General features: G+C 37.9%; 1 protein-coding gene across 6 annotated transcripts in view; it reads right to left on the reverse strand.

The window, feature by feature from the left end:
• Window positions 1-7,387: 7,387 nt before the first annotated feature.
• The window catches only part of TTC8 (tetratricopeptide repeat domain 8), a 48,788-nt gene continuing 43,120 nt past the window's right edge, over window positions 7,388-13,055 (reverse strand). For 4 of the 6 annotated variants that reach the window (XM_059819348.1, XM_059819345.1, XM_059819347.1 and 1 more), the window contains 3 exons: window positions 11,656-11,778; window positions 9,759-9,842; window positions 7,388-8,088 (listed from right to left, as the gene is read on the reverse strand). In XM_059819348.1, coding sequence (XP_059675331.1) covers window positions 7,972-8,088; window positions 9,759-9,842; window positions 11,656-11,778 — 324 coding nt within the window. In that variant the 3' untranslated portion in view covers window positions 7,388-7,971. The remainder of the gene's footprint in view (window positions 8,089-9,758; window positions 9,843-11,655; window positions 11,779-13,055) is intronic. The other 2 variants (XM_059819349.1, XM_059819346.1) reach the window with 1 other exon arrangement.

A 13,055-nucleotide genomic window follows, 5' to 3' on the forward strand; every position in this document is an offset into this window, starting at 1 on the left:
GGAAAGGAAAGTTTTTGGGGTCATATAGACCAAACTGCCTGGAAATAGAACATAAAGTCATGGAGAGTGCAAGTGCAGCGTGGCAGGATGAACACATCCTGAGAGAAAAAATGTAACTAGGTCATAAAAACTAAGAAAAGAGGAGAAACTACACTTATTATTCCTTAGTGATTCCTAGGTTGCTTGATATCTCAGATCAAGTGTCTGATCCAGAGATGGATTTCACAGTTATCAGAATGATTCTTGTTTTCAGCTCACTTTTAAGAAAAAAACTTAAATTTTGCAAGTCATATTCCAGAAACTAAAGGTGTTTTTTTACATCAGCTGTCATGTGCCAGCCTGCTCCAGCCACACAGACGGGCTGTACCTCCCGGGAAAGGGTTACAGCTCCCTTTCCTTATCTCACTGGTAGCACTGTGCCAGCCAAGGGAAGTGGCAAGCAGTCTCCTGAGCCTTTGGGAGCTATGCAAAGCCCTGGGGCACCCACATCTTCTCAACAACTTTCTTTTACAGGTAAGACAAGCCTTAAAAAAACGACCTGGGCTGTCTGTTGAGATTTTTATCAAGTGTACCTTTAGCTACTTAAAGCTTCGTCAAAACCTGACTGGAGATGCTATATTCATACTGAAGCTTACCCATGTAAGAGAGCAGCTCTGACTGTGGTTGGGAGCAACACAGGGTGGTTGGTTTCTTTTTGCCCAGTGAGATGTGCTCAGCTTGTGAGTGCTCTCATTTCTCAGCATCTGTGAGGTTCTATCATATCTACTGCTTCTCTGCTGTAAGCAGTTTCATGAAAACATTGGTAGAAAACCCTGAAATCAGGATTGATGAAAAAAAGTTGTTCTGCTACAGGTATAATCAACTGATGGGAAACATACCGCTGACTACCTGCTGTGGATATGTGTGGAAAAATAAGCGCAAAAGAAGCTCTCATCTTTCTTGTATCTAGCTCCTTTGCTATTGTTAAAACAAAATTGTTATATTCAGCATGTCTGGTGATACGAACTCCTGAAGGGGCAGAAAAATGTTATGACCATGCCCAGCACTGACTTTCAAATGTGCACGGTCACAAAGACAAGGACGGCACTGCTCCCAAGAGTGTGGCAGCATGACGTTCCCCTGCGCTCTGTGGACTCCTTAAAGACCAATAGATTTATGGTAAACCAGAAACTATTCAAGGCCTGTTAAACTACCTGCTGTGCTTTTTTAAACCTGAGCTAAAGCAGGACTTCCAGATGGGGAAGGAGAATTTATTTGTAGTATATATGTCTTAGAGTCCTATGTAACAAGAGTGTTTATTTTTCCTCAGGATGCTTGAATAGACTTGTATGGGTCAAGTTTGTCTGTTTGCACGTGGTTATAAATGTTATTGTGCTGCAGCATAAATTAATCTTGGAAAAGTTGGCTATGTTGCTAGGTGAAGATGTCCAAGGGACCCAGAGGTGTCTCTTAGGATAACATGAGAATATTGTTTACAATCCAAATAACACTTTGCAGGTTTTCTCTTACTCTTCCTTGTTCAAGAGATTTGTGCCTGAATTACCTTGTTTGCCCAGAAATGATAGGTATTTAGCCAGAAAGGAATTTGCTTACAAGGGATGTTACTTTACATCATGTCATTGGCTTATGTTGCAGCACAGTAGGGTCCACCAAGATAACATGATATGAAGTTACAGGTGATGCTGTGACATGAGTTATGGGCTACCCCAAGAAACAACTCTTTCTCCCCTTCAAAATCAAGTATCTGTCATTATTCAGGCTTTGTTTCAAGTTTTTTAAAGTTTTGATCTAACAGGAAAAGCATCTGTTCTGGTGGTGGTGGTTTTTTGTTTTTAAAGGCATTGAAGCATCTGAAGCTTCAGCTGAATTAGAACCACTTTCCGAGATTGCTGAGTATGTCTAACTTTTTCTTTAAAGATGATGTTGTATTCAGGTAAACAGTACGAGATTTGTCACATAATGCCAGGGGTTTGAAAGTTTCTGAGCTTTGCTTGTAATTGCTTAAAAATGAATCTGTTTGATAAATATATACACATCTGCTAATAAAGATAATAAAGATTATCATAGGTGTGGCTGCAAAGTATAAATGACCACAGTCATTTATAAGTAGCCACATTTTGTTTATTTACCATTAATTTTCTATATTTTGCAAATATACATACACCCCTGCAAAACAGGATCTCCCATTCCACCCACCTTTCCCAGTGTTCAGTTAGACCGGGGTCTAAGGAACTCTTGGAGAATTATTTCCTTCACTGTCTACAGCTACTGCCTGATTTGAAGATACAGGCTATTTGGGGATGTCTTGCACATATGTAAAATGATATCCCTGTATTATACTGCAGAGATTTTTGGTATGTGACCTTGGCATGGCTTGTGGTCCTCTGCTTATTAGCCTGCCTTCCCAAGATTTGTGTTGAATTTCAAATCTTGCGTTCATCCAAGTAGCTACCATTTTATACCATAATAAAGAAATGCTTGGTAATGACACAGCATTTTAAGCCTATGCCTTAGACTTGCAGGATTGCAGGCAGAAGTCAGAAGCTTCTGAAGTTTTTCCACTGGGCCTCCCACATCAGTATCTCTGGAAGAACCAACCATTACATATTTAAAAGCTAGGACAGATACATGCATGTGGTTTTGTTCTACCAATTAAAAAAAGAAATCAGTGACCATCTATTTCAAAAGATCATGGCTTTATCTGAACCCTGAACTGCTGGCTTATGGTAATTCACAGGAATAAAAATAGTCTAGGGTTATGGTCCTAAATTAGCTTTTGTGTGGTATCTCATATACAAATAGACCAGAGTCTGTTGGTTGAAGGTTTTATGACCTTTGGTTAGGATGATCTAAAATCATTCTATGCGAGGATTAATTAGTTAACATGTGTAATAGCTTTAAAGGTGCTTGGCATTATTATAGGATATAGATTTGGCAAAATATGGAACTGACAGTAGTATAAAGTAATACCAAAGCTAAAACGTAAAATCTTGGCAATTACTTTACGGCTATGTAAACTGAATAAGCTGAGAATGAGGTGAAATTGCTGGGGTGGTCTACTTGCTGGAACCAAGTTTCCTGGCTCTTAATTGAGTTTGCCCTTTCCATAGTGCTGAGCAAGGTTTGCATCCTGCTGTTTCTTCTTGCATCTCATTTCTAATGGCTTCGAGACTTATCTTTGAAGCAATATAATTGGTTTCACTGGCAATGCCTGTCAAAAAGCAGACAGGTAATGGGGAAAACCCCCACAGTTGTATGTGCTGATATATTCACATACACAATTAAACATAATGCATTATGTGTTGGGAAGGGAGCTCGTTACTATAAAGTCATTGGTTTGATCTCTTTTTTTTTCCTTCACATATTCTATACAGATCTAGTATCTAACTAGGAAGTCTTTTTCAGCTGAACATTTATGACCCTTTTGTAAACTAAACATAAGAAGGGAGAAGGCTGTGTACTAAGCAATTGCTGTAATTAACCAACAGAAAGGAGAAGGTAAATATAGTACTCATACAGATCATTCAGTTATTCAGTGTAATTCAGGGTATGTTTACTTAATAGTTTTGCAATAAAACCTGCTTTCTCTGGTGACTTATCTCTCAGATTTAACCTGTTTACAGATGCTTCTGAGCATTTGCAGCTCCTGAGCACTCCTAAACTCTGAAAACATGAATAGGGAAATTAGTAACACAACTATTTCACCAGCACAGGAATTCAAATGCTATTAGAGAGTGACTGGAGATACAAGACCGTCTATGACTTGAATATCAGGGTTTCTTGGCTCTTGCTTCATTCATATTCTACAGCACAAAGAGAAACTTAGTTTTGTTTTTATTCATAGAGAAAGGGGCATTTTGCATTCTACATCTGCCATGTGCTCGCTTGTTCCCAGTGATGGCTGGGATATCAGTAAAATGCTACTCTGTGGCCCGCAGCGCTTGGCGGTGCAAAATTACAATGTGTACACACAGGCAACTGCTGGGAGGTGGAAGTTTGCAGCAGCCCTAGACCTTAAATAAATTCCAGCAAGCAGAGAAAATTGTGTGAGCGGCCTCTTGTCCTGGCCCTCTGATGAAAGCTCACCCTTTCCTTGAGTCTGATTCCACAGTGGCTTCGCACCCCATATTTTATATTGCTGTGTACAATATAAAATGTTTCTCATCTGGAAACTTGCTAAAATGGCAATTCTGAGACTTCCTCTGGAGTAGGTGAGGAACAGGGTGGGATCTCACAAACCCTTTTACTCAGCTGATTTAGTTTCCTGGTAGGCAGCTGCTTTTCCCCTGTACTTATCTCGAACTGATTTTTGACCTGCATTTCAGACTGTCCAGCTCTGTCCTTGCTGAAGGGGCATAGGTGATACCTGCCAGTAAGTTTTCACAGCAACTGCTTTTTGCTGTTTGGAGTAAACCAGCATGTCCTAGTTTAGACAAGTGTGTTGGTGCAAAGGGTTCTTCCAAGTTCTCTATTTCATGCTCTCTATGGCAGGGAGACAGCGTATTTGGTCAAAAATAACCATCACAGATGGCAGTGACAGCTCTGGTGACAGAGGCAAAGTAGGTATTGCCTAAAGGCTGCAGAATGGCCATGGTCCTACTCAGTTGTGGCAGATCCTAATGATGGTTCAGGTGCTGGTGCTGGGGTATAATGACTACCTACTGGTTGGGGAGTGGGTGAAGGGAGGGGGACATGAATGAGCTTGAAATCATCCATCAGAAAGAAGACAAACATATGGTAGTGAGGGTAACTGAATACAAAATCTTTCACAGAAGATGCTGTAGCTTTTTTGTACCAAAACTTGCTGCTGCTCTGGCAGGTAATCGCTAGTCAAGCACAGACTGGGCTCATTAAAAAGAGCTCCTGGCTTAAAATGTTTGGCCTATGCCATATCAGAGATCAGACTGAAAGACCCCCAAATCCCTCCCTTTAGCCTACAAAGATAGGAAGCAATCAAAGAAAAAAAATGCCACCACCAGCAACAACAACAAAATGGGATCATTATCCAAAGTCTTCCAGTGACTGAACTGGCACCTAATAGCAAACTGCTCTTGTCCTGCCCAACGACCTCTGAGGATGCTTTTTGCAGCCAAAATGATCCACAATCATTAACTGTGAATTCTGATTAACTTCACCCACAGTTTTGTGGCTGGTGATGTGGCTATAACATCTTGCAAAACAATCAAAATCTGTTAATAACCTAACCCTTCATTATCACCTTGTAAATGGATTCATCCATCAGAAAGACCCCAGCAAGAGGGCTGGTCAAAAAACTGGAATTGGTGGTAACAGCCATAAACTGTACAGACCTTTCCTGCAGGGACATAGAAACTTCAAGACCTCCCAGCAATCTGCTTTGAGCTTCCTTCCAGGCAGTATTGTTGTGGACACCATCTCCCCTGCAGATTAAAAAATTGTTTGTGTTGTTTTTTTCATTGTATTTTATTTTCTACTCCCAAGGGGCTTTATAAATGCTGGCTGGACATAGCTGGAGCTGTGCTACAGGTTAGAGGGAAAATGATTTCTATTACAGAAATGCTACTTGCAATATTAAGGTCACACCGTCCTAACATGATCCTACCGCAGAGATGAATACAGATTCTGATGCATTGTGTTGTGCTGTGTCGTCCTCAATGAACTGAAGGCAGTTTGCCCCAGGGCCTGCCGATTCATCTGTTCGTTGGAGCTCACACCAAATTAACATACAAAAAAATTGAAGGATTCCTCCACAACAAACAGCCTGCTCATTCATCTGTTGTTTCATTGTGGTGCTGTTCTCATTACCGCATTTGATTTCATTTGTATGGGTACTAGTCGTGAAAAAAATGCTGTCGTACCCTTGCTTTGGGGCATGAAAGGTCATCAAAGCAAATAGCTGCTGCCTTTTGGGGCAATCAAAATATACTATGTCAGATAAATTTGGAATTGCTTGCAGATGCTGCTCACTAGGGAGCCAGAAAGGTTTTAAGCCTTATGTAGAACTTTGTGTGTTTGTGAGGGGTGATTTTTTTTTTTTAATAACTAATTTGCACAAGCATCTTGTGTAAAGGATTCCTTACCATACACAAGCCTTTTCCCTTTCAATGTCCACACATCCCCCAATATTAAAAGAATAATCATGTCAGATCTATGTTCTAAGAAGTACTGTTTGCTAAAAAGATGAGTTATTCAGGTCACTAACTTGAGCAGTGATCACAGTAAGTGGGATCTCATAAGCACCTATGAGGAACTATTGAGCTGCCACACTGGATTAAAAACTGAAGTTGTATTACTAGTTTCTGATCCAGTTCATGTAGAAATAATCTTATTTACTATGCAATTTAAAAAATACTTTGAGTTAATAATATGACTTTCAAAAATTCTCAGTCGTCGTGTTTAAACTGCTAAAACAAACGTTTTCTTTTCTGGTAGCTTCCTAAGTTTAGCACTGTCAACTGGAAAGACACAAGTACAGTAGATCAAAGGATGGAATTTCCCTATAAATTTTTCCTTTTTAGCAGAAAGTAGGATCTTATTTAGGTAATGAAAATTACTGATAACTAAGGTTCTCTCTTAATTAGTTTGTGATAAATTTCCGACAATATAAAGATCAATATGGAAAAAATAAAAGATGCTGCAGCTATTCAGCCAATAATGCTTTTGCATTTCACAACATGATGTGACACCAGTTAATGATAGTGTTTCTAACAGTCATCTACAGACTGCTCTGTGGGGGAGCCTGTGGGTACACTTCTCTAAGCTCCCCAGCATCTGCCTTCACCAGCTACAAGGGTCATACAAAGATGCGGGTGAGGAAGTAACGAATAGTAAAAAGGAAGACATAATATTCATAAGCATGTTTAGGGTTGCTCCCTAAACCAAGATAATCCCTTAATGTACTAGAGAAACATGAAAAGATTTTAAAGGCCTGTTTCAGGATGTGCCATTTCAGAATGCCTCAACATCCCACATTTCTTAAAGGTCTTTTAAAAAGGTCAAGTTGGGAAATCATGCAAATTTATCCCTTTTAGTTAGAACACAAAGATATATGACAAAGTCTGTGTTTGTTGCTATTAGCAGTATTCTTGTAGTAAGGATGACCCAAATATTTATTTAGCAACAGTGCTTATGTGGTAGCACAGGTAACCAACCACCCAATCAATGCCTTGTTCTCAATTATTAGTACTTAACTCTGTAAGCATCTAAATATCCTTTTCCCTCACTGAGATCAAGAATAAACTCTCTCCTGGGTAGAGAGGAACACACATATTTATGCTATTTTGTACCAGTTCTGCATACAGAACTATGTACTATGTATGCTATTTTGTACCAATTTTTCAAAATACGTTAAGATCACTGACTCTGATTTTCATGGATGTAATTTTAACTTATAAAAACAAACAAGACAAACCATACAAACTGGAATTTATTTAATTCATACAGTACAAGGAATATAAGAACTTCTGCTTTACATACGTATTTTAGATTCTTTTTAGGTGTTTTCGTTTGAAAACTTAACATACAGTAAGAAAGTATACTATCAAAAGCCAAGTTTGAAGACCAGTTAGGAAGTACTCTTACTCTGTGTTACTTTACAGATTGTCACACAGGAATACTTAAAAACACTTTTTTCTGCAGTAAAGTCAGAAAAAAAAATCCTTTAAAATATTCATTAATATTAAATGAAGACTTACTTGCTTATATACCAGACAACTATTTCAAAGTTGTCATACTGGCAGTATCCTGCCATTCCTGTAATCTCTCATGTATGTAGTTGCAACATGTGTTTTAGCTGCATTTTAGTAAGTTATGTGTTTTAAGATGACAGAAACTAATAAGGACTCTTAAACCTTTCCTGCTACTCAAAGTAACACAGGCTTTGCCACAGGAATGCGTTAAGTATAGGTTATCCACTTTCAGCTAGTATTTTCAAGAAGATGTATGGGACATTTGCTCTGGCTAACTGTTTTTACATAATAAAAAATATGCTCATCAAAGCATAGCAAAGTGCTGTTTTAACTGTTTGATGAGCTGCTGTGTATCAACATGGCCTGGAAATGCTTCTTCTGACTTTTGAGCAGCTGTGTAACTCCTCTGAAGATCTCCAATCTGTAAGAAACACACAAACTAATTTTGTAAATGCAAGCACTGCAGTATTTGCATCATGTATTCTGTGCAGTACATTTCCGATACTCATAAATGTTTAAACATAGCTGGTCCTGAGAGTGAACAAATAAAACAGTCAGTATGAAGGCTTTTGAACTCAGGGTTATGACCCCCTTACATCAAGGGATCAGAAGAAAAAGACAGAAATGTGATTTTAATCGGAGGGATGCTTCAAGACAGTAACTTTACATCCCGTTCCACCTGACTTCCTGGAGAATGGACAACAAGGTACACCATGCCCAGTGCTTGAAGTGAGGAGGAATATGAAATGGAAGATTTGCTTTTAAATTCCACAGAACTGCTGTTGTATATACAGGCAAAACACAACCAGTCAAGCCTCTGTAAAAGCTGCAACTCCATGTGATTTCCGGCTTTCTTACAGAGAGGCACAACAGTGTTGGAAAGCTGATGTTGCTCCTCTGCTGCTTTTATTCCCTACTTAGGGAATTTTATTTTTTCCTAAATAGACATAATTTTTTGGAATGAGGAAGTTACGTAAGGAGAGTATCTCAGAAAGTGGTTTCAGCAAAAAAGAACCCAAATGTTTTGGAACCCGTCTAGTAAAAGTGGTATCTCCTGGGTGGAAAGGAAGAAGCTGTGGAAAGTGTCAGTAGGAGGCCTCTGTAGCCTGTGCATCAGTCAACACAGAGCTTCAGCGCAGCAAGAATTCTCTGAAGGGGAAGAAACCAGGGTGCTGGCCAGAGAAGTTATGTTTTGTAAACCATGGCCTTTCACTGAATCTAAGGATTGCATTACCGCACTGCATCAACAGCTAGCTGATCTGGCCATCTGTCTCCTCCCACAACCTATGCAGGTTCTTTGTGCAAAGCTATGTAACAAGACATTTGCAGACTAGGATTTACTCCTTAATCGGTAAGTACAGAATGCAATTATTCAAAACCATCTTATGCTTCACAACAGAGAAGATACGCTTACAAATTAATGGGTTGTTCTCTCCTTGATGCATGTACTTTAGTATCTGTAAGAGCTGGGCTGCCCACACAACACAGACTCATAACAGAATCTCGAAGGTGTAGGCACAAGCAAAGGAGCAATTTTTTCTTGTGAAAAATATAAGGACTTGTACAAGTTTCTCCTTATTAACAGGAATGTTGGACACACTGTTAATTCAGTGTCTGAAACACTCTGTATGAAAGAAATTATTAACACACAAAATTCAAAGGTTGTAAAGCTGAAGAACAGACTTTCCTTTTGAGATCAGTAACATCATGGGATGAATAAATGATACTCTTTCTCTAATTACTGATAAATCATATTATACTATTTCACTTCACATTCTGAAAAAGCCAAAGACTGTAAAAAATGTAGATGGAATTGTTAACAGATTGTTCATCCTCTGGGCATTTGAAAATTACAAAGTTACTTTATAGCTAGTTGGCCTCACTTATTCTCAAAAGCAAACATTTGAATGACTACTTTTACACACAAAGCTGCTCGGTATTAAAATGAAAATGTAACTTTAGTTTTCCTTGAGTTTATGCACTCTATATTGTTTTGTCTTACTTATTTGGAATTCTCAGTAATAACAATAAAAACCCAACTGCCCCACCAAGGCTCAATTTTTTGATTACAAGAATAGGATAGTGCATTACCTTCTCTGAGAGTATTGCAAAATTGAAATGGGGCTCATACATATGAGGTGCTAAAGACGAAGCAGTCTGCAGCAAAGCTCTTGCCTATGTAGAGAAAGAAAAAAAACCACAGTGAAATCTGTGAGGGAGGGTAACAAGAATCTAATGCAAATTTCATCATTCTTAAAAAGAAATCATCCTGTGTTTTCTTTACTAGGCCTTTACTAAGAAAGCCATCTTCAACTATGTATGAGTTACACCAGTAGTACATTTAGGCATAACACAGTTTAATACCATTGAAATGAATAAGACTCTTGGTTGAGTCAGAAAAAACATGTTGGGCCTTATTCACTCAAGCAATTCACTTATAAACACTGAACAGAATATATTAATTTAAAAAAAAAGCATTTGAAGTCCCACCCCACCGTATTTATCTATTGTCTCTGACAGCACTGTCTTATTAAGCATCCCTGAAAACCTAAATTTTATCATAAAAATGACAGCTTTCACACTCAAAAATTTTAATAAAATTAACTCTTTTTTTCTGCCTAGTAAAATAGTAGCATTAAAAACTAATGAAAAATTAAGTATCAGTGTGCATTTTCATGCTGTAAATTCAACACAAAATTAAGGTCAACTTGTGAATGCTTTTACTAAAAAATGGAGAACTTTGGGGGAAAAAAACTGATCTTGAAAAAAAAAAAGTATCTGTAAACTGTTTGGGAAGGCAGAGTTAAGAACTTGTTAAAACTCCCTAAATCTGACAACTCTGAGTACATGCAACAGTACTTACGAAAGAACATTGTAAAATAAAATCCAAGATAAACAAAATATTTTCACATTCTTTATTCTTCTGTCCATAATTTTATTGCCATGATGATCCTGATTTTTAATTATATATGTGATACAAGAAGAAAGTAGAAAATTTTAAGCTAAAAACTAAAGTAGACGGGGAACGATTGTAATGGAAAGGCTCTGCAGTGCTAATTATTAGCAATCACAACCTCCACAACTGGATGTAAGTTCCACCTGGGAATTAAACGTCTGTAAATTTACTGATTATGAAACTGAAACTAAACCCAAAGTTTATTTGTCACTGGAAATACCCAGTGCTGGGGTCATTTGTGTTTCCATGGTAATTGCTAGGTTATCTGAATAAAGTAAACTTTAAGAATTTGCTCTTAAAAAAGGTATTTACAAGTCTTTGTATCGTATTGTAGCTCTCCAATGTATATATGAGTCCATCAAAATAGGCTTGCTCCCATAAGGACTAAAACAAGCCCATAGTAGTTCAACCTGCCCAACAAATACATATTAATTTTCCCTGCATGTGTATAAAAAATGAATGCATTTAATCCACTGTGCATGTCAATTACACATCTAAGCTAAATACAACTCAGTATACTCACATTAGGTAAGACGAACTACCAAGCTTACTGATGCAAAAGTATTTATCAAGAACCTGCTGCTTTGGGACAAAACTCTAAAGCAATGTCCTTGTCAAAACCAATCTTTTAAGTGCTGATCTGATTGCTGTCTTCTGCCACCCAACAAAAGTATATTATCTACAGTTACAAACTGAACATATAGTCAAAGTTGTAATTTAAGTGACGATTACAGAGTGATGGGTTTTGTTTTGGGTATCAATTTAGAAAAAAGATCTGAACTACTGCAAAGCTACTGTAAACGTTGTTTGTCTTTGAACCTTTTGGATATACCTAAGAATGAGCAGTTTAATGGGAGATGGAATGACAATGTGGAGGTTACACTGAAACATCCATAAAAGTTATCCACGTGTTCTGCCTGTAATAGTAAGCTAGACATTCATATGATGCCTCCACCTCAGGGAAATGGCACGTTTCTTAAGTACAAAACAGCCAAAGGAAGCATTCTGCTTAGGCTGAGACTCAATACCAACCTGTTCAATGTGTCCTTTTCGCATTTCCAGCACAGCCAAGTTGTTGTAAGCTTCTGCATAGTCGTTATTGTTGACTAACGTTAGCCTGAAACACTGGTAAGCCAGATTCAGGTCTCCTATCCCCTAAAAGTAAGATTGTATTTTAATTTGTGAAAAGACTGGAAACAACATGCATCTGTTTTGTTGTCTGGAGTATCTTTTCACCCATATGTACTATCATGGAGCACAAATTACAATAAAAACACGCTGATCAGAACCATATGTGCTTTCTTCCCAGACCCTCTCATTTGATTCTTATTCTTCCTCCAGACAGAATCATTTCTCTCCAGCACAAACTTCCATGCTCCAAGTGATATTCTCTTCATCCAATTTAACCTTTAGATGACTGAAGTGTCATCTAAAGACTACGCTATCTGCTACTGTCTATAGTATGGTAAGAAAAACGGAGATGTCTCCAGAAGAGACGTCATCTTGCCTCTCTGTCTCTACACAGATTTAAAAAAATCACATATAAGCCTAGTTTTTAGAAGATAAAAATTAAGGGAGAGTAACTTCTTTGTATGGAGCAGCTGACTACTCTTTAATGCTCTAGTGTTATGACCAACACTGACACAGCATCAGGTTAAACATTAAAAGTGACAAATGCTGAAAAATGTAGGCACATCAGTTCAAATTTCAATTTTTTAGGCAGTATAAATTAATGTGTTCATCCTAGTTGCAGTACAATCAAGATGAACAGTTGAGTTTCTCTCTGACTTAAGTTAAATCATAATCAGCATTTGAAGACAACTCATATTAGAAAGCTGTCAAAAACTTTATTCAGTAACCTTATTCTGGGCATGCAGCTAAACAGAAATCTAACACAACTTCTGGAAGAACATCTGCAAAAATGGGCAATGAATGCAAATTAGTGTAGAAATTCAACAAACCTTACACACAATTACACAATAGTTCTATAACTGCCTATAAGACAGAGGAACATGCCTTCTCAACTATGACATACATAGTGCTTTAGCGTCTACTACATGCTGCTGAATATGCATTTTTATGACAAGAGAATCAGTCCAATGCTCCATGTAATACAAATAACAGCTCAGAGAAAAATACCTTGAAGTCAATTTTTTTGTGAGATTAGCTTGTATTGCAGCGAAGTCCTTCAAGGGTTGGTACGTGTTGCAATTTTTTTCAGAAAGAAGGGAAGGTTAAAGATGGTGGGGAGGGAGCATCTTTTAGCAGAAGTAAGGCACATTCTGTGAAGATGTACAGAACTTTTTTCTTTTGCCTCTGCCTCTCTACTGAAGTGCAAATAAACCTTTAATCTCTACTGCACTTTATCCTGTACACTATCAGGTTTCATATTTTGAAGTAGGGCAATGACTCCTTCCTTGTTATTCTTTTTC

Source organism: Gavia stellata, chromosome 7, assembly GCF_030936135.1.
Source record: "Gavia stellata isolate bGavSte3 chromosome 7, bGavSte3.hap2, whole genome shotgun sequence".
NCBI classification, from domain to species: domain Eukaryota; kingdom Metazoa; phylum Chordata; class Aves; order Gaviiformes; family Gaviidae; genus Gavia; species Gavia stellata.